The sequence below is a fragment of the Gymnodraco acuticeps genome, unplaced genomic scaffold (assembly GCF_902827175.1).
Source record: "Gymnodraco acuticeps unplaced genomic scaffold, fGymAcu1.1, whole genome shotgun sequence".
Lineage (NCBI taxonomy): Eukaryota > Metazoa > Chordata > Actinopteri > Perciformes > Bathydraconidae > Gymnodraco > Gymnodraco acuticeps.
This window is the reverse complement of record NW_022992090.1, coordinates 413,949-435,075: the sequence shown is the minus strand read 5'-3', so window position 1 is coordinate 435,075 and position 21,127 is coordinate 413,949. Positions and strand designations below refer to the sequence as shown.

At 43.5% G+C, this 21,127-nt stretch overlaps 1 protein-coding gene across 1 annotated transcript in view; it reads right to left on the bottom strand.

The window, feature by feature from the left end:
• triob (trio Rho guanine nucleotide exchange factor b) overlaps positions 1 to 21,127 on the bottom strand; it is a 126,811-nt gene that overhangs the window by 38,878 nt on the left and 66,806 nt on the right. Inside the window, 8 exon segments of the mRNA XM_034202653.1 lie at positions 240 to 435; positions 4,847 to 5,021; positions 5,485 to 5,654; positions 7,324 to 7,515; positions 7,777 to 7,899; positions 10,643 to 10,873; positions 11,409 to 11,540; positions 13,003 to 13,194. Coding sequence (XP_034058544.1) covers positions 240 to 435; positions 4,847 to 5,021; positions 5,485 to 5,654; positions 7,324 to 7,515; positions 7,777 to 7,899; positions 10,643 to 10,873; positions 11,409 to 11,540; positions 13,003 to 13,194 — 1,411 coding nt within the window.

Below are 21,127 nucleotides of genomic sequence, written 5' to 3'. Positions count from 1 at the left end.
ATTACAGTAGCAATTTAGCTATAGCTGTAGCAGTGTAGATGTCTTACTGCTGAAGAGGATCTTTGCATAACGTCAGTGAGATCTACACTTCTACACCCTTACACTTTCTGACATTGATCGTTTGGCCAAACATATTGTATCTGTGCACCTGAATGTGTGGCTGATTTATCTCAACATGATGCGAGTTCTGGACCCTGCACATGTCTGCGGTGCTTTACTGTATCTTGTCCAGCACTCACCAGATGCCTGTACTTCTGTGACATACTGCAGAAGCTCCTGACCCTGGTGCTTGACGTCAAAGGTGAGGTTGTTCATAGTTAGCGCTTTGTCTGCATGATGCTGTAGCCTCTGCTCGGCCAGTGGTAGGTCCTCTGTGTCAAATTCACTCAGCTGCTGGGATAGTTCCTCGTTCCATGATTCCAGGTCTGAGATGATCTGAGAGGGGGGAAGAGAATGACACAGTAAGGAAGGTTACATTATATAAAGTAGTAGGACAAAAAACATGAATATTAAAAATGAAGGGAGACAATAATTATATTAAATAATGTATGAAAAAGGTCCTTACTTGATATATAAGCTAAGAAGGTTTCATGCAGCAAATATTGCATTGCTATGACAAAAACACCTTAAAAAACATTCACCAGCAGAAAGATTCAAAGGAGCTGTAAAGCACAGCATGAGCCATGTATTCATCCATACAATTGTATGATTAAAATAATTTTTGAATACCAAGTCAGTAAGTTTAATCGCTTTTACCTGACACCTTAGGCTGAGTGCCATAATAACAGATAACATATTACCCTGGTGATGCATGGCTGCTAAAGCAGATGTCCTGAGATGTCAGTGCTTGTCTCTGACTGCCCACGCAGACTGAATCACGATACCAGGGGCACCTTGATCCTGGCACCATCCAGCTCTGTCTGTCAATGTTTTTTATTTCCTTTTTAACTGACTTAGTAGGTCTAGTCTACACTGCATTTCGAAATGCACCCAACTTTTGCTCTGGGGTATTTGGAGTTACCTATGACAAAATTGCCATAATGTGGCAGAGGCTTTATTTGCATCTTAAGAAAGAATCAGGTATTTATTTAAGACTTTTACTACAAATATATTTTAAATACAATTTAAGTTTGTATATTGTCCATAGCTATATTTTGTAGTTGTCCTGTAAATGTATATAATACATGCTTTTGGTTGTTTGATGAACTAAATGCTGTCCCAGCTGTGGGTTGTGGAGAACTCCCTTTTACTGGAAGGTATATTGTGTAACGTCCACAAGAAGTGTTGGAATAGACAGAACCACTGGCTTTTATTTGTGTACCAGGTCTGGTGAGATGATATCTAAATGTCCTATTTGATCCTTTTAGGTTGACATTTACAGTACTTTGCCATAACATGATTTACGAAAGACACAACTGATCAGATTTCAACATTCATGCTCTCAGTTACTTCAGTGATATAAGCCAACATTTCTTATGGTTTGTATCCAGTGTCCGTCCAACATTCAGCTGTTTTTAACCTTATAAACTAATGTAAAAAGGTTTCAATTTCAAATGTGAGGAGTTACCACTACTTGACGTTCATGAGAGTTACATGTAAGCTAAGTAATGTTAACATGTTGTGCAGAAGCTCATAACCTTTGGTAAAATGTGATCTGTGTGCATTAATTTAAATTAGATGTTTGGCAGCTGTCCTATTTAGTTTAGCCACTTAAGAAGATAAAAGTCCAGTGTGTTTCATTGTGGTACGGTAAGAAAAAAAAATAGGTAAATACAGATAAACATAGTCCGAGAGAGGAAAAGAGAGACAGAAGAGTGTTGTCTGAGATCTGATAAAAAAGCAATCGTTAAGTAAAAAGATTCATAACAAGAAGGATAGCATAATCGTCTCAGGTCAAGCTATTTTTTTACATTTGCTATTTCTCAAGTACTTCACCCAGCCAGAATGAACAGAACACCAACCGTGCTACTGTTCAGAGATTTTATGTATAGTGCAGCAGCAGAACTGTATATTGAATGTAAAACTTTGCAAAGTATTGCGCTTTGTTCTAGCATTCACAATTTACTGCAGACTAAGTGTATCTATTATGTTGTTGTCACATGCAAATACAAAGAATAGCTGACAACTAAGAGTTAAGTGTTAGGACAAATGAAATGCAACAGAAAGTTCTGCAATAAATAAGAGCATATACATAGTTTTAAACTAAATAACTGTTTCTTATCATTTCTCTCTTACCCTTGGTTCCTTTGAGTATAATAAACTGTGCTTCTCTCTAATTGTCAAGTACAATCAGCATAGGGTTTACCTTCAAACTCCAGCTGTCAATAGGTTGCTGTTTCACGAAGAACAATTATTATTTTGGATCCTGTGAGCTTATCTCATACACAAACTAATGTATCCGAAAAAAGCCTTAAGGAATAAGATGTGATTGTAAGTGTTTCTACTTTCCTAATCTTAAACAAAAAGGCAAACCTATTTTGCAATAGAGACCCCTACTCTGTTCAGGTAGGAAAGTGTGCTTTACTGATGACTCCAAGAATTTGGATTAAAAAAAAAATTCCCCTGATAAAATGCCTCCTCTATATAGAAACACAACTTTCTTGGCTAGCACAAGAGTTATCTTATTTAAGAAATAACATTATAAAACACTCTAAAATATATTTTGTAATAATTTCACAAGATTTGCGTCAAATTAGAAACTTACCAAGCAGTTATTTTCACTCTGTTTTCGTCTCCTCTTACAGTTGAGTAAAATGCCCTCTGTGTATAAATAGATCATCTCCGTCAGCTGTTGAATCTAACTAACGTACAGAAAATCTCCTATTTGACCATATCCTTTTGCACTGATACAGTTTACTGTTAGAGAGAACAACATTGTTAGACAAGTGTAGGTCTCACCTCAACCCATGCCCTCACCTCAAACACACACCCCCATATGCACCAGGAGGGAGTGTCACGGTGCATGTGTGTGTAGGGAGGGAGACAAATGACTCCTCCACCCATCTTCATGCTCAAGCACTGTGTCATACTAATCCTTTGTGTGTATCTGTGGGCGTACTTCAGTTTTCAACCCAAGAGATTTAGAAGATTTACCACCATTCCCTGACTCGACATGTAAGGCTAATGTAAGACTTTTCTGTGCTTTTGGACTTAAGAAAACACAAGACACAACAGATCGGAAACCAGCCACCTAACTTATATCTGCACATAGTGGAGGATAATTCATATATATGAGCAGACATTTGATAAAACACCATATACTTCCACACCATGCACAATGTGCAGTTAGTTTACTCCTTTAGCATCTAGCAATTCCAGCTCACAGGAAGGGTAAAGCAAAAGTTATGACCAGAAGAAACCAAATAATGATGAAATGATCATATGATCATTAAAATGTTGTCCATTTCAATCTGTATCATAAGATGTTCTTCATGAGTTTGCAGTAGAGCCACAGTAGTGCTTTTCTGCTTAATATTAACACATCTAGGTTTAGTGTACCGGAATGCTTACACTCAAGCTAACTAAAACTACAGCTTACCCTAATGGGAAGATCATTCATTTTGCAGCTGTAAACTAAAGTGTTAAACAAATCAATAATGGCAATGGAATAAAAAGGGCCGAGTACATCCAAGTGAATGCAATTCATTCTGAGCGGGACATAACACATTTCAGGCCTATCCATCCAATTGGTGTGAGACATGTCACTCAAAAAGTGTTGGTGGTGAAACTCAATTTAGGATTCATCCCTGGTTCCATGTTCTTATAAAATGTTGTACCATACAGCAGATATTGAGATATTTGACGAAAATGTCCTGACACACCGACACTAGCATCCCTAGAGCAATACTTGCAAAAACACTCCTGAATAAAAAACGTTTTACTTTTTCTCCAAGCCTTATTCCCCCAGTGTCATTTATATGTCAACAGAGCATGGTTCAGAACATACTGTATGATTTGACAGCCATCCTAAACATCAAGACAAACATAAAAAAATATATTTAAAAAAAGTAGATATCAAAGCACAAGCGGAGAAAAAGCATTAAGTCTCTCTCTGTGGGCTGTTAAAGAATTAAGATGGACTTTTATTAATCCCTCGTGGGGAAATTGTTTCTCTGCATTTGACCCATCCTAGTGTTAGGAGCAGTGTGCTGCCATTTTGAACGGCGCCCGGGGAGCAGTGTAGGGGAACGGTGCCTTGCTCAGGGACACCTCGGTAGCACTTGGTCTTGCCGGGACTTGAACTGCTGACCTTCCAGTTGCCAAGCCAAGTCCCTATCGACTTCGCCACCACCGGCCTTTTTTTTTTTTTTAGCGGACACAATGCAGCTAGTTTCAGGTTGGGCTGGGGACAACTAAATTGTAATGAGCCACAAGATGAGATGCGTCAATTGGAACATAATACTTTTAAATGTAGCACTCGTGATAGTTTCACTGTAATTCAACCAAGGTTTGAATCTCAATGTGACTGTGTAACGGTCCATCAGCTCAGAGCCACAGTCATTTTGGTTTAATCGTGTGCCATATGTACCTGATCTTTTTCAGCATTTAAGAAAAACACTACAAAGCCTATTCGACACAAATGAAAATATGGTCCATTTATGTGTGTATTTCTCGACTTATCACATCGACTATCTTATTATCACCTCCAATCTTGTAATTATCTCCTCAGATGTAACATGCCTAAATGCTTGATTAAATATCAACCATTTCTTACTCTTTTAACCCCTTGCAGCACAATCTTCCACTGCTCGACTTAATTTACTCAATCTCTTTTTTGCCTGAACATGTAGGATATAGCTGAAATAAATATGCTTGATGCACCAAGCCTCCGTCTCCTGCTACTCACATCAATGGCGTCCCTCTCAAAGATGCGGAGCTGGAGGAAGAGCTCCAGTTTGATCTTCCTTTCTTGGAAAAGCTCCTCCATCTGGCCCTGGGCCTCGTCCAGCTGCTGCAGCACACTCTCGATGTGGGCCATGGAGCTGTTGTGGGGAGTCTTGTTGCTCGAGATGGCTGAGTCTCTGTGGAAAGGTTAAATGTAGGGGATTTAGAGGAACAGCACTTTTGTGGTCAGAGATGAAGCTCCCAGTTCTTTTGGTGGCATCCATGAGGAAGTAAAATAAACCCTTTTTTTCATTTTCTAAATACTTCCCCTCTCCTTTGCTCGGTTGTTTACTTGGTCCGTTAGAGAAAATCCTTCTTCTTAGCTTTATTTTTGTTGCTTTCCTCATGATTGCTTAAGATCACAGGAAAAATGTCAGGCCAGGCCTTGGGCATAGGCATAATTGGGCCTCTATATCTTAGTTTTCGTATTTAGTTCAGTTATTTTCAGTGGTACAGGAGTTCTTTGTGTTGTAGTAATGCTACTAAACTTGTATAGATAGAACTCAAAAGAGTGTGATTGTAGGGATCAATATACTTTAATAATGTGAATGAATAATATATTGTAATATGCAAACAAGAGCATGTATAAGTAGTTGTCACCTGAGCTGTTGTATCAGGTCCTCCCCCTCCTTGATGACATTGACTGTAGCCTGCAGGGTGGTCTGCTGCTGCTGGCCGAAACGTTTGATCAGGTCCTGCACTGCTTCCACCGACTCTGCATACACATCATCCAGCAGTTCCTTCTGAAGCTCCTCCAACCACGTCCACAGCTAAGAGTGATTGACAGCAAAATAAATCCAGTAAACATTAAGCATCATGCTGTGTAGACCTCATGGAGAAGAGGAAAAGAGCAGGAAGCAAACTAAACAGCCCCAGTATGAACAAAATCACATGCTCAGGAGGGTGGGGCAAATGCGTATGTAGAAATTGATACTTGTGCTTCCAATTGGATAGAAAAAATATGTCTAACCAGGTTGTAAAATGCTGGTGTTTTGTGAATGGTCATCTTGGTAACAGATTAGCCATCTGGTGAATTGGCTCAGCCTTCTAACGCCCTGGCACACAATTCAGATTGGAGGAGAGACCCTGGCACCCAAGGTTTGTCTAACACCCACTTTGCTTACTCAAAAACATGTGACGTCATCCACTGTGTAACAAAGTAGCTTGAGTGGCTGCTTTTTTTAAATAATTTGTTTTATTATTATTATTATCAGTAAAGATCTTTTTTACAAGGCATAATAGTAAGCCACCTGTTCCTATTTGTCACTAAGGTTGAGTTATAAACAATATCTGAAATGACTACAAGAATCGACTTCATCTGAGTACAGTTGAATTTGCTCTTTTGCAAGTGTCTGTCTCCACAGTGAACTGTTTGTTTGATTGTATCATGCTGGACTGCATCCAAAGGTTTCTACAGAACTGCAAGAGGTGATGGCCAGGAGAGCTGGAAACATTGACACACACACACACACACACACACACACACACACACACACACGTGTGAACTGACAGATGGGATGAAAGAGATTAGTCCATATGGACGCTAAAGACTAGCTCCATTTCTAACACCACGGCTCTGACTGTCTCTATGAGTCTGAGTAAACAGGATGTAGAGGCAACACATGTTGAGTACAGTGTAATGTCAGTGCGGAGAGGTTCATTTGGACAGTGAAAGACTGTGAGCAATTAGTGTTGTAGAGATGAGCAACACAGACACGTACAGATCGCTGCCCTGTCCTGTACAGTTTGCATGTTCTTTATTTAATTTTAAATGAATGAGGCATATAACAGAGGCATGATTGTCATTATCACAGTAATGTAGAAAGCATATTGAAGCAGATTGCCTTAATTTGTGTAAATAAAAGTGCACTACTAAAAAATAGAAATGCACAGATGTTTGCACTGGGAGAACTAGGAGTACCGATTGTTGGTGCAGATGTATAAAGCATATTAAAGTTTGCAAAATACAGTGTATGAGTACAATTATTTTTGCTTGTGTGTGACCAATTTAAATATGATTGCAGAAATGTAATCAACTAATTCAGTCATGGGGACTAACACTGTCTGTGTTAAAGTCCTAACATAGATGATAATGGCTACTTGCTAGAAGGATTGTAAGTGTTAATAGTTTCTAGGTAATAGTGTATTTATTTCACAGCCATCTACAAATGCAATTCTGATTGTAAAGCCATTATAAAAACAATTCTCAAAACAGCAACAGCAGAAAAATTACTAATAGGTCAGTTTTATGGTTGATGAAGACATGACATGTTTTTTCAAATATTGCTGATCAATAAAACGATAACCATCTACTTCAACAGGCTAGTTTTCTCATAAAGTATTAGTAGTACAAGCTTTAGCTTTAGACAAAATAGATGAGTCGAATCAATGTGGTTGATAGGCCTTATTAGGGTTGAGGAGAGGAGAGGTAATACACACCTCTTTGACGTGAGTATGGAAGGCAACAGACATGTCCAGCAGGACTTTACGTTGCTCAACACGTCGCACAAAGTCCTGAATGCGATCTTCTAGCTGATGGGCAGCCTGGTAAATTTCCTCTGGGTCACACTCTCCGGTCTGGGCCAGCTGTTCTGCTGCCTCCAGCAACTTGTCAGCATTGGTGTAGGTGTTCTGAAACATAAACATTAAGAATTGATGAGAGTCCAAAATACACTTGATTGTTACTACAAAAACTGCTTTTGAGCTTAAAAAGATGATTAAGCATATTTGTCTTCCAAAATAATATTTTACTTAATATTTGATATTAAGACTAAACATTGAAATGCTTCACACATGCATGATTTCTCATAAAAAATGTCAATTGATGCTGAGAGAAAAAGCACATCACAAGATGATTTGTTTTTGTGTTAACACTTGAACCTTGAAACTCACCTGTGCAACTTCCTCAAAGTCTTCATGTCTCTTCTGCAGAGCCCTGGCTCTGTGTAAAGACTTCCCAACACCAGTGTGTTTACTGAGGAAGGCCTCACCGTGGTTCTCTATCCAGTCGAGCACCTGGGAACACACAGATTATAAGCATGTAGTATGTATTTTCAAGCAGTAGGGGGTGCAATTTGACTGGCTTGACTGTATTCAGAATCAGATCACATTAGCATTACTTGTTAGATGTCATCACTCTCTTCCTCACCCCTCCGTCTTGCTCTCTGCTCATCCCCCCTTTCTTTACTATTTCCCCCCATATGCAGTCTGTCATGTCTAAATTGCACAAGTGGACGTTTAGATTTTGCCTAATAGGAAATCCAGAGCAGTTAAAAGTGTCAACATTTCCACTGTGGTGGAGATTAGCTATAAATCTTTGTACATAATTACCTTATTATCTATAAAACAGATGGCCATACTTAATCTGTTTATATGTATGGTAATGAAAAGGATTCACAATGCTCTCAAGTCTCAGTTATAATATTTTGATGGGACAAACACATCTGAACATGTGAACAATGCCCTCGACACTGTATGTGGCAGAAAATGGTATCACCATGGAAACCACTATCAAGAGAAAATGGTGATGAAAGAGTGGATGGAAGAGGGGAATGACAGTAGTACAAAGATACAGCAAGATGGAGAGGGGGCAGAGAGGCAGGGAAGAGTTCATGCCTAAAGGGGAGAGATGTAGAGATAACACTATGCACCAACTCAGTAGTTTTGATCTAAGAGCTCAGCCATCCACAGTCACAAAGAGAGAACAACTCTCACTCTCTAACCCAAGAGGAAGTGGGGGGAAAAAAGGCTTTGAAAAAGCTGGAGCTGATTATATTACATCTTAATATCACACTCTGCTATCCAGTATGGGATGTTTGCACAATATCTCACTGGAAAAGAGATAATAGGATCTTTATAACATTTAAAAAAAGTAATACAGCAACACTAAACACATTTGTTGCTATTGTAACAGCTTCTTATTTTTGTATTTGTTAACTAACGGCCCGTCCACACTACAGCTTCCACCGAAAGCTTCAGAAGCTTCAAAAGTTGAACATTGCTCAACTTTTGCAGCCTGAAACGCCAGGAAAGCTCCGCTCTGCTTCCCACAATGCAGTTCGGCGAGAAAAGTGACGTCACCCCATTCAAAGTGAATGGGCAGACGCGTTGGAAACCGTTTTTGAAGCTGTCGAAGCTGTAGTGTGGACGGGCCGTAACTATCCAGTATACATGTACTAGTAAAATATGTCTTACATTACCCCGCTTCCTATTTTGTATGTGTTCTGATTCTTATCAGCAATACAAGTTTATTCAACTACTCGGAAGCACAAATGTTTTACAGATTAAACCAAATCAAAACAAGTTTAGTAAACTGCCACATAACAAGAAGAGTTGTGAAAAGCTCAATGAGTTGTGAAAAGCTCAATAAGTTGATTAATTGAGGAGAAAATGTTAGGAAGGATAGATGTGTACATGTGTAAGAGCAGTGTATAGCTAGCCCTAATGGTCACTGCTTTACCGGGCCAGGTAGTTACTTGAAATAGGGACAAGATGAGACAGCACTTTATCCTGTCTCTACTGTAGTCTCTGCTTTGTAAGTGTAGTTGTATGTGTATGTGTAGTTGTATGTGTAGTTGTATGTGTAGTTGTATGTGTATGTCAGCGACGTGCAGTCAGGGGAGGCAGAGCCTCACCTGTCATACTCCAATGTAACGGAAAAACAACTAAAGAAAAACTAAATAGTAATAATAATACAATTTCTCCACTGATCTGTGTTGTAACTTGTAAATGTGATTTCTGTATGATTCCAATCGCTTTTTATAGTCAAAATCAGCAAATTTGCAGAGCTCCTCCGCTACAACTACGGGTAGCGATGATAAGTGAGGCAGGGACGAGCTCTGCCTCACCTAAGCCCACAGTAACTGGCTGGAGCGCGGGCACTAATTTAACGCGGGCACTTATTTTGTGAGCGCGCTCAAGCCAGTTACTGTGTGGTGAGGTGAGGCACAGATGAGCTCTGCCTCACCTCAGAATGCGTCACCCCACAGAAACTGTCTGGAAAAGCGGGGCCCTAAGCGCATGCCTGCACCATCTCACTGTATGTCACCAATGTAATGTTTGTAGATCCCTTTATTACATTTATCCTCGCCATCCATAGTCTCTAAATAACTTATTTAACGTGTATGATATTTAGGCTCGCTGGTCTCATCATACAACGGCAATGAAAAAAGCACCAGGGGAGGCAGCCATAACCTCTGCCGCACTGAAGGGGGCGCAAGTGAGCCCACAGGTTCTTGTTGCTACTGTTATTCTACGTAGAGACGGGGTAGACCCGTTCTTATTATACATCCATGGGTAGACCATGGCGGTAGACGCGACGCAAACAACAAACTAGACTTTTGAAACTAGAGGAAGATAAGGAGGACTTTTACAAAAAAGTAATAGAGATTGTTGTCCAGAAGGAAAGCATGGACTTCATCTTCAAGTCAAGGTAAGACCCCAATTGTAATGAAAATGGGATCTTACTAAGAAAGAACAATCCAATATTTAGATGTTGGGTATCCTTTTGTTGAAAGGTCTGTTTAAAATGAATCGAAGCATCAGACTAAAAAAGCTTTTGAAAATAATCGAATATGTCGATTATGGTCAAAATATGATATTTGTAAATCTGACTCTGAAAGAGTCAGTGCCTCACCAGCCATGAACCTCACCGCACGTCACTGGTGTATGTGTGAACAACAAAACCTGCTAAGGTCAACACAGCTGCAGCTCTTGTGTTAGTTGGACTCTGCTCTGTATGTCTTTGTGTGTCTCTTACTTGCTGTACATCCTGCTGAAAGACACACAGCTGCAGCCGTTGATGCAGGCGGACTTTGCGATGCTGCCAGATGTTTTCCAGCTGCCTCTGGTGGTGCAACACCTCATGGATGATGTCTAAGACGTGGTGCACAGCCTTGGAGTAGTTAGCCGATGCCATCAACGAATCAGCACTTCCTGGTGTCAAAGGTCGCTGTAGTTTGTCCAAAAGAGACTTCCCATCCTGGCTTACCTGTTAAAGGTATCATGTAGTTTCACATATTGCAAAAATCCTTACATTATCTCACGTGGGAAACATGAAAACCTCCCAAATTCCTTAGCAAACAGATAATAAAATGAATTATGCAAGAAAAATCTGCATTATTGTTATAGTAAGATTTCCCATTACCTCAGACTCGATAGCACAGACATCTAATATTTTTTACAATATTCTTACAAAGTTAAATACATTTTTCTAATTGGGAATTTTCACATTTGGGTTAAGTTAAAACATTTTTTAAAAGGACTATAACCTTCTGCTTTAATATTGTATATCATATTCAATATCTCTAGTACATATAATTTACCTAGAACATTTTGATCATGTGTAAGATTTGATGTGTAAATTAATTAAACGTAGACACACTGTGTTAAGGCTGTTGATAATATTTTGAATTCATGATTTGGATAATTATCAGTCCCATTTCGTGTGGTGCGGCGGAGGCTTCAATATTTCCATGTACCTTTTTGTTTTACATGATTACATCAGCGTGCATGTGTGAACTGACCTCAGAGTATGCTGTTGTGATGTGCTCGTACAGTCCCTGGTGATGGTGGATTGTGTCTTCCAGATCTTGGAGTTCAGAGGGCAGCTCTCCCTCACCACATGCCTTACACCATGGCTCCACTTTACTCATGTACTGAGGAGAGAACAGGCACAATACAAACATTGTATTACACAGACCTACAGATAAATATACAGTATACACAAATACAGTATAGTGTGCAGTGTCTAGGTATTGTATACTATGCATTCTATTTGGTATGTACTGTAAAATGTGATATATTTTGTGCATGCATGATGGGGCTGTTAAGATCCTTTGTAAAGCCAGATTAACTTTTTCTATATTGTTTAAATTATAATTACATTTTCACACTACAGGTAGGCACTTTAAAATGATCATTAAACCTGTATATTTTTATTTTGCGGTGACCAATTATCAGATTGTTTCTGTGAAACCAAGATAATGAAAATAACTGAAACAGTTGATTTTGCAGTGGCAATTGACAACACAATTGATATATCTATTCATACAGTATGTAAACCTGTATTTTTCACTATCGGCATACTTAGACTGCCCATATTACTACTAAGACAGTCCATGGTATAAGCATGTATGTAGACTTCAGACAATGTTTTGCCTGTTGAATACTCTCACAGTTAGCCAACAAAAACAAAGAAAAACAATGACTCTGCATTAAGATATCTCTTCCTCGGCTGGCGGCTTAACTAGCTTTACATAAAGGTTTGGCATCCCAACTGTTATTGTTGGAAACAGAAAGGCTGACAAGGACAGAGACTTTTCCTCTCACTGAGAAGTGAGAGGAAAAGTTCAACAACCAAATAGGGAGAGAAGAGGGGAGAGCTGGGTAGAACGATATGATACAAATTTGATTGACCATTTATTATTCTGTTTATGAAGGGAAGAATGGAAAGGAGTTTGGGTCTGTTTAAAATTGCCTTGTTATAGATATCTATAATAAGTATAAAATATATACTTTATTTTATATGTAATTATATGTATTTTGCCAAAATTGTAACATGAAAGCATACAATAAAAATATCATGTCTGTGACGCTGCTCCCCCACTAAACCTGACAGCAACACATCAAAAGCTGACTATGAAGTCTTGAGCATTAAGATTGTACAGAAAAGAGGCCACTCAGCAAACTATAGATGTCAACAACCAACTAATGCAATGTAACTGCAAACGTAAGCAAAACAATGGAAAGCAGTATTGATCATTTAAATGGTCTTTTAGGTCTATTAGAGCTTGTAAATTGTAGTGTTTTTTATTCTACTTCTCTTTCTCTTTAAATGTACTCATCTTCAAAATACATAAAACTATTATTAGGTTTAAATCTATTCAGTCAAATCTATTCAGTCAAGCACACATTCCAGATATTCATTTCAGCCTTTAAAGTTCTGTAAAACATCTAATATGCTCCATTCCCCCTCTTATTTGTGCCTATCATTAAAGAAAGAATACCCATTAATTCTACAACATACGTGTACGCTTGTGCATGTAATTGTCAGCTTTCCAGGGGGAGACATCCTCAGAACTTAATATCCTGTGCGTCTGTTAGTCGTTCTGCATGTACCTGGTCTGCTTTCTGGTGGAAGCTGGCAGACATCTCCAGTAGGGTGCTGCGTTCGTCCAGTGCTGCAGCAAAGGCCTTCCATTCCTGCTCCAGCTGACTTGAGATCTGCTGGATCTGCTGGGAGGCGTAGTGGCCGGTCTCCAGGAGCCGGTTCCCGACCGACATGATCCGATTGATGTTCACATAAACATTCTGTGTTCAAGGCAGAGAAGCAAAAATAGACACAACAATCAATTGGTTTTAATTCATAAAGTACTGGAGGTGCTTTGTTTGATTATCTTTAATATAGACAGGACAAAACTGTAAATAAGTACTAATGTATACTTGCAACATTTGTACAAACTCCATTGCTTTAAATCTTTAGATATCTGACCTGAAGCATAACTGACACATACACACATTATTTTGTTTAATGTTGATGTTGGGCACCCAGGTAAATTATATGGTGGCCAGGTAAAATAATGTTGCAGTTTCATTTTGGGTGTAATGATGCATGAAGATGAAACCATGTCTTCAAACATTCAAGATTGTCTTTACTTCCAGCAAGTGAGCAAAGTTTGTTTGTGAAACATGGTAGCCAAAATTACATTAGTGTAAGTAATATAAGATAGAATAAATGTCAATATAGGCACCCTTGTCATCAGCTACCCCACCATCCCTCACCACCAGGGCCAGCCCTAGACTTTTGGGGGCCCTAAGCGAGCTTTGGCTTGGGGGCCCCCCTCACGCTAGCGCATTCTCACTACACACAACACGGAACCAACTTTTGTCTTATGATGTTAGCATGAGCACATATATTGTATAAATAAGCATGTAAACACCGTGGACCTAACATCCTCTAGGGGGGGGTCCTCATCTCCACTAGAGGGGTCCGGGGGCATGCTCCCCCGGGAAGATTTATTTTTTAAATATTGAAGTCAAAAGCATTAATCTGGTGCACTTTGAGAGCAAAATTAAGAGATCTATGGATACATCTCTCAACATCCATATGAAACAGAACTGTAAACAGATTTTATTTTTCTTATATTTTACAAATCACTCCCCTTTTAAACTGTATTCTTGTTTTGTCATATAGTATTTCACAACTGTTTTTCATTTATTCTCTCTGAATGTCCATCTCATAATGTTCACATAGAAACTAGCTGTCATTAGGAATATCATTCAGAAGAATTAGAATTTCATGTAAAAATCTGTCACAAAAAGAGGTTGCACATATAAATGCAGGTGTTGTTATGGCAACATCAGTGGCCAAACAGCCACATTTACTGCTGCAAATACGTTCAAACATGCTGTCGACACGTAAAGCAGTGGCATGCCACCATTTCAGCTGACCTTTTCTCAGAAATACTGTCACATAACATCCATATATTTCATTGCTAGGTTGATGCTAAGCTAACTATGAAACACTTTAACTGACAGGACTCCGGATCAACTGTGTACTGTAAGGTAGCTTCTAGCTTCATGTCAAACAGTAAGTCAACATTTTCCAGAGAGCTTTCTTTGAAATCACCAGGTAACGCTTAAAAACTATAGGTTACTTACGTAACCCCAGTTCTCAGAGTAACATGAAGTGAGATGTCTCACTATGGGATGCGCCTCATCGCGGAGCAAACAGAAGCATCAATCTCATTACGCCAATCCTGATTGGCTGGAGATCTTGACGTCAGCGTCAGGGAAATCACCCCCTATAAGTAGCTTGCGCCACAACGCATGCGCCATTCAAAATAAGCACCTCTTCTCGCTTCACCATAGCATGGAGGGCCGTCTGGTGAGACATCTCACTTCATGTTACTCTGAGAACTGGGGTTACGTAAGTAACCTATAGTTCTCATTCATAACACTCCGTTCGATGTCTCACTATGGGAAATTGTAGCTCCCGTATTGCCAGACGAGCTTATCTCGAAAATCACCAAACCGACCAGAACTTAACAGGTAGAGCTCTGACTCAACCAGGTGCCCAGCACTGCTTGAGTCACACTGGGAGCAGAACGTCCAGCCTGTTAGGAGGCAGACAAAAGTGAGCGGCGAGGACCAGCTCGCCGCTGCACCAATGTCTTTGATGGGAGACATCCTGGACAGAGTCCAGAATGCAGCCAGACTCTGAGTCGAAAGAGCTCGCGGACCCGAGGGTGCCTGCGAAATCTGACTCGTATGAGCCCCAAAGCAATTGCTTCCACAGACCAGTGGGAGAGCCGTTGCTTAGTAACAGGCTTGCCCTTATAAGGGTTAGCCCAGGACACAAGGGGTTGGTCATTATGACAAAGCACCCTTGATCTGTCCCTGTACGTGCGTGAAGCACGGGCTGGACACGGCAAATCCGGCCGCTGTTCCCCGGAGGAATACAGTGGCGGGGAGGATGCCTTAATGTCAAATGTGGTACCCGAACCGACCGCCTTAAGATAAAGGCAGGGTCAGGCTTCAACCACACTCTGTTTGCCCTGGGGCAAACTGAGTGCATGAAAACTGTACAGATAGTGCATGAGTGCCGCTGGCTCGCTTGGCAGCTGCCAGGGTCAGCGTCATGTCACACTGTATTTAGATTGTACCACTCACGGGCCAGGCCCATAGAGCCAAGCGCTCTGGGTGTGGGTGAAAGATCGCCCCCCCCCGCTTGGGACAGTATGTCCCTGCGTAGTGGGAGCTGCCATGGCTGCCCGCACAGCAGCTGATATATCTCCGCTAGCCAGTACATAGCTGGCCAGTGCGGAGCTATCAGGATAAGTGTGTGGCGTTGCTCTCTCACTCTGGCCAGAGTTGGGGGTATCAGAGCCAGGGGTGGGAACGCGTACAGAAGGCCCGGGGGCCAATTGTGCGCGAGTGCATCCACGCCTAACGGTGCATTTAGATCGTGCATCGAAAAGAACAGCTGACACTGAGCATTGTCTTTTGATGCGAACAGATCCACCATCTGCCGTAACGCACCCACAGCTGGCTCACAATCCTTGGATGTAGAGTCCAGTCTGCATACCTCTGGACAGTAGATCTGCCCCGAGGTTCCTCACTCCCGGTACGTGCGTCGCTCTCAGAGAGAGGAGACGCCTACCGCTCCATAGGATAAGTTTGCGCGCCAGTGTGTGTAACTGGAGAGAACGCAAACCCCCTTGGCGGTTAATATACGATATTGTGGTCGTATTGTCTGTCCTCACGAGGACGTGATGTCCCCTGAGGAAAGGCAGAAAGCGTTTTAGGGTGAGAAACACCGCTAAAAGCTCCAGGTAATTTATGTGCGCCCCGCTGGAGGTCTCTGCTCCAGAGACCCCTCACCGGGCGACCTTCATAAATACCTCCCCAACCTGTCAGACATGCGTCCGTGGTGACCACTTTCCGTGAAAGGACAGCACCCATAGGCACACCTCGTACTAGAAAAGTCGGGTGCAGCCAGTGGCGCAGTGCCATTACGCATTTCACAGTAACCATCACTCTCATCCCATGGCGCGCGGAGTTTAGTTTTAGGGCGGCCACCCAGCGCTGAAACTCCCTCGTGTGTAAGCGTCCCAGTCGTACGACCAGGATGGCTGACGCCATGAGCCCCAGCAATCGCAGGCATGATCTGAAGAGAACATGTTTGCGCAGCCGGAAAAGAGCGAGACAAGCTCTGAAAGCTTTCACTCTATCCGCTGACAAGCGAGCTGAAAAGGGCACCGAGTTCAGGTGTAAACCCAGGAAGAGTATAGTCTGCGCGGGGCACAACATGCTCTTCTCTGTGTTTATTATGAAACCCAGGTTGAGCAGGTGCTTTACGAGGACATTTGTCTGTGTAACAGCCTCCTGCTCCGACTGTGCGAGAAGCAGCCAGTCGTCCAGGTAGGTCGCCAGGCGAATACCCTGTTGTCTTAACGGGGCTATCGCCGCTTCCGTACATCGTACAAACACCCTTGGACTGAGAGACAGACCGAAGGGGAGTACTCTGTATTCATAACAGATCCCCTGAAATGCGAATCTCAGATATTTCCTGTGTGGGTAATATACTGGGATGTGAAAATACGCATCTTTCAGGTCGACTGATGTGAACCAGTCGTCTTGTCGCACGAGCCGCAGCAGAGATGTGTGAGTGAGCATTCTGAACTTATATCTTCTTAGATATTTGTTCAGAGCCCTCAAATCAAGTATTGGCCGAATTCCGTTCCCTCCCCGTTTGGGAACGAGGAAGTACTTGGAATAGAAGCCGCCCTGACTCTGTTCGGCGGGTACAATAGATATAGCCCTCTTTTCTAGGAGAGAGAGAATCTCTTTCTCCAGAATATGGGCTGACTCTCCTCGGGCCTGCGAATGCAGAATGCCCGAGAAGCGAGGGGGGGTGACAGCGAATTGGAGTCTGTAGCCCCGTGTTACTGTCTTGAAAACCCAAGCAGATGATGTGAGCATCTTCCACTGCATGCTCCTTAGAGCCAGTGGAAATGTCACATCTCTTCCCCTCTGAGTCTCTATTTGTTGTGTTATGGGGCCCTCTAGTGTCTGAACACAGTGGTGCCCCCTTTCGACAATCCCCACCGACACTGCGCATGCGCATGACGGTGGTGCCTTCACAACCCCAGCCGGCACTGCGCATGCGCGTGGCGGTGGTGCTTTTAAAACCCCAGCCGGCACTGCGCATGCGCGTGACGGTGGTGCCTTCACAGACCCGCCTGTAATCCGCCTTTTGAGAGATGCCGAAGCTGCTCTCAGAAGAGGAACAGTTGACGGGCTGTTTATTGGTTTTATTGTTTTTCTTATAATTTTTTTGAGCTGCGCCCTCGGCCTGAAGCCTGGATGCGTCAGCGGCAAATGTTTAATGACAGAGGAACAAACAGATTTGTGACATGTGTTTTTGCGGACTTGAGGATGGTGTTGAGGCATCTCTCGAGGCGGCGGGAACACATTTAGAGCTGGGGAACCGTGGACTTCCAGCTCTGTCACGGAGGGGAGAAGGAGGGGCTGTCACGCCGCTCGCTTCTTCTTCCTCGCCTGCTGGCCGAAATTCTGGGTTGGCTGCGCCTGAGCTGCAGCCGGAACCGGAGATTTTCTGGGCCAGCTCGCCCTCGTCTCCAGCCTGGGCTGGGGACTCGGGGCGGGCTGCGACCTCTGCGTTCTCGATGTTTTAAACCGATCAGGGTTCAAGGCAGCTTGGGCGAAGGACTGCTGCTGCGAAGGCAGCGGCTGGACCCTTCGAGGGAGGCAGAGGTGGAGTGCCTCGTCCTCCCTCTTTTTCGACTCACACCTCTTTTGCATGGAAGCAAGAGCGGAGCCGAAAATTCCCTCTGGAACGATGGGCATATCCAGCACATCCTCCTTTTCCCGGTCTGGGAGGTTGGTGAGGTTGAGCCATCTCGCTCTTTCCTGCACCACCATGATCCCCATTGCCTTACCTGTGGCCTGGACGGCGCAGCGTTGGACACGGAGACAGATGTCTGTGACCGCTGCCATCTCGTCCAGAGTGGCTGCCCCCGGGTTACCCGACAGGTCCTCCCAGAGCTCCGCTTGGTAAGCGGTTAGCAGCGAGGCCACATTCAGGGCCCTGGCGGACAACGCTGCGGCTTTGTAGGACCGTTCAGTCATTGTCGACTGAAATCGGTCCGACTTTGCCGGCAGCGTGGGGTTCCTGCTTGGTGACGGGCCCCATCCTCGGTAGGAGGTGGGCTGCTACCAGCGGTTCCATGGGCGGAATGCGGAGCAGGCCGAGCTTCTCCATTCCGTCACAGTCTAGGGAGGAGGCGCCCTGGATTGGGACCTTGTTGCTGAAGGGCCGGTCTCTCCACGAGACCGACACCTCATCCAACATCTCCGGGAAGACCGGAAGGAGTTGCCCTCTTTGTCCGCGCTGCTTGGGGAAAATGTTTCCCTTCGTAGCGGGACCTGGAGGTCTCCTTGGCCATTTTAGGCCACGGGATGTCGAGTCTGGCCGCAGCGCGTTTGCACACGGCCTGCAGGTCCATACTCAGACAGGGCGAAGCTGGTGTGCTATCGTCTGGGAGAGCAGCCCTCGCTCCAGGCTTTGCAGCCTGAGCCGATGACATGAAGATGTCCTCTTCATGTTCATCCGACTCGGACAGGAGGAACACCGAGGCGTCCTCTTCGTCCTCGTCGTAGTGAAGCTCGAGGACATCCTCCGCGGGTGAGACCATGGTGAGGGTCTAACCGGGAGCCCCAGCTCGGTAAAGCGTGGGGTCCCGTTCCCGCGTGTCTTGCCGCCACCGGGTCCCGGCCTGCCAGGGCGCGGGAATCCGGTTCTGCGGCCATCTCAGATACTGAGCCCCAGACCGACATGGAGAGGGGTTCACTCTCTGTGGCAGATGTCCCCGCGTCTTGACTGCCGGCCGGCAGGTCAGAGGACATGGGGGGTTCCTGCTCCGACAGGCTAGCTTGGCGTGCTAGCCGTCGGCGGAGGCTCTTTACGGTGAAGCGGACACAATGTCCGCACGAGCCGGGGTTGTCGATAGCGCCTCGGGCGTGTTCCAGCCCGAGGCAGGACGAGCAGACCTGGTGTGTGTCTGTGCCCGAGATCTTCAACCCGCAGCCGCAGAGTCGAGCCACCGAGTCCCTGACTCCTCTGGTGTGAGGGAGAGGGGCGTCCATCTTGTTCGCCTCGTGGCGTGGAGAGGACCCGCTCTCAACAGGTAGGTTGGGAGAAAAAGAGGTAACCACCCTGTCCTTAATCCGGAGGAAAAGGACGGTGTGGGTCTTTTATTCCCGGAGAATACTGACTGGTGTGGCAGTATGCTCCTTTTAATCCTTTCCTCCTCCGTGGGGAAGAGAAAAGAAAAGACTTCCTCGCTACCGTGGTGTCGGTAGTGAGGGAGCAAGCTAACGCTAGCTTGAAAAAAGTCAGACCTAGCTTACTTTCCGGGGAAAGAGAGCGGCGAGGTCGATTTCAACAATAACTAGCGTTAGTAATTACCGTCTTCCTGCGAAGCAGAAGGAGTAGCCGGCAAGCGCCCGTCGACCGAAATGGATATTTGGGTTCAGTCTGTGGACCGTGAAGCTTGTCCGGCTACCATAGAGATGTGCTCTGAAGCGAGAAGAGGTGTTTGAATGGCGCATGCGTTGTGGCGCAAGCTACTTATAGGGGGTGATTTCCCTGACGCTGACGTCAAGATCTCCAGCCAATCAGGATTGGCGTAATGAGATTGATGCTTCTGTTTGCTCCGCGATGAGGCGCATCCCATAGTGAGACATCGAACGGAGTGTTATGAATGAGAACATTACATTTAGATTGTATGACAAAGTGTTTATTTAATATATCTGGCTACTTGCTAACGGTTTAGCTTACCCCCGCGATTCAAAGTAACGTCAACGTAGCTGTAATTTATGTTTTGCTTACATGTTTGCATATCTTGGAAGTTTACTGACATTTACATACCTTGTTTACCTGGCTCAAGTGGTGGCTCTGGGGTTGTTGTGTGAGCCACCACTTGAGAATTGTCGTCTTTTTTAAGAAAATATGTTCTTATGTCCATCTTCAAAAACTCTGAGTCCGACTGACAGTTTATTTTAAACATTGTCATAGCTCACAGGATAGGTACCTGTCAGCCAATAAGACAGATGTTTATTTCCATTCAACTCTCTGGTTGGTCTGGTGTCTTGCCTCTGTTGCATTCACTGAACATGGGAAATTACATTTCTGCCGTCCTCTCTAGTGTCATGATGAGGTTCAGGTAAAGCACGGTGAATGTATTATATGATTGACTCAATAATATAATACATGACTTTGAGAGTAGGCAATCTAGGCATATTAACAAAATTAATTAAACATACTTATCACGGCGACGGTGTACTGAGATTATTATAAAAAAAATTTGTTTTCATTTATTTATTTTTTTGCTAGGGGGCCCCTAGTGGCTGCGGGTCCCTAAGCGGCCGCTTATGTCGCTTAATGGGTCGGGCCGGCTCTGCTCACCACGCATGCACGCACGCACCATGTGAATAATGAAATAAGCCCATTGGCCTCTTATCTTTAAGTCTTTTTTAATATATGGGCTCCAAGCTGTTTTATGTAGATAGGAACGGATCAGCGAACGCTAATTAACAACTGTGTTAACAGCCAGTTATTATTCTATTCAAATACTGCTCCTGGAGCCTATAATGGCTCTTAGTTTGTTTATTTCAATCACGACGGGGAGGAAATATGAACCAAACACCAGCAACAGCA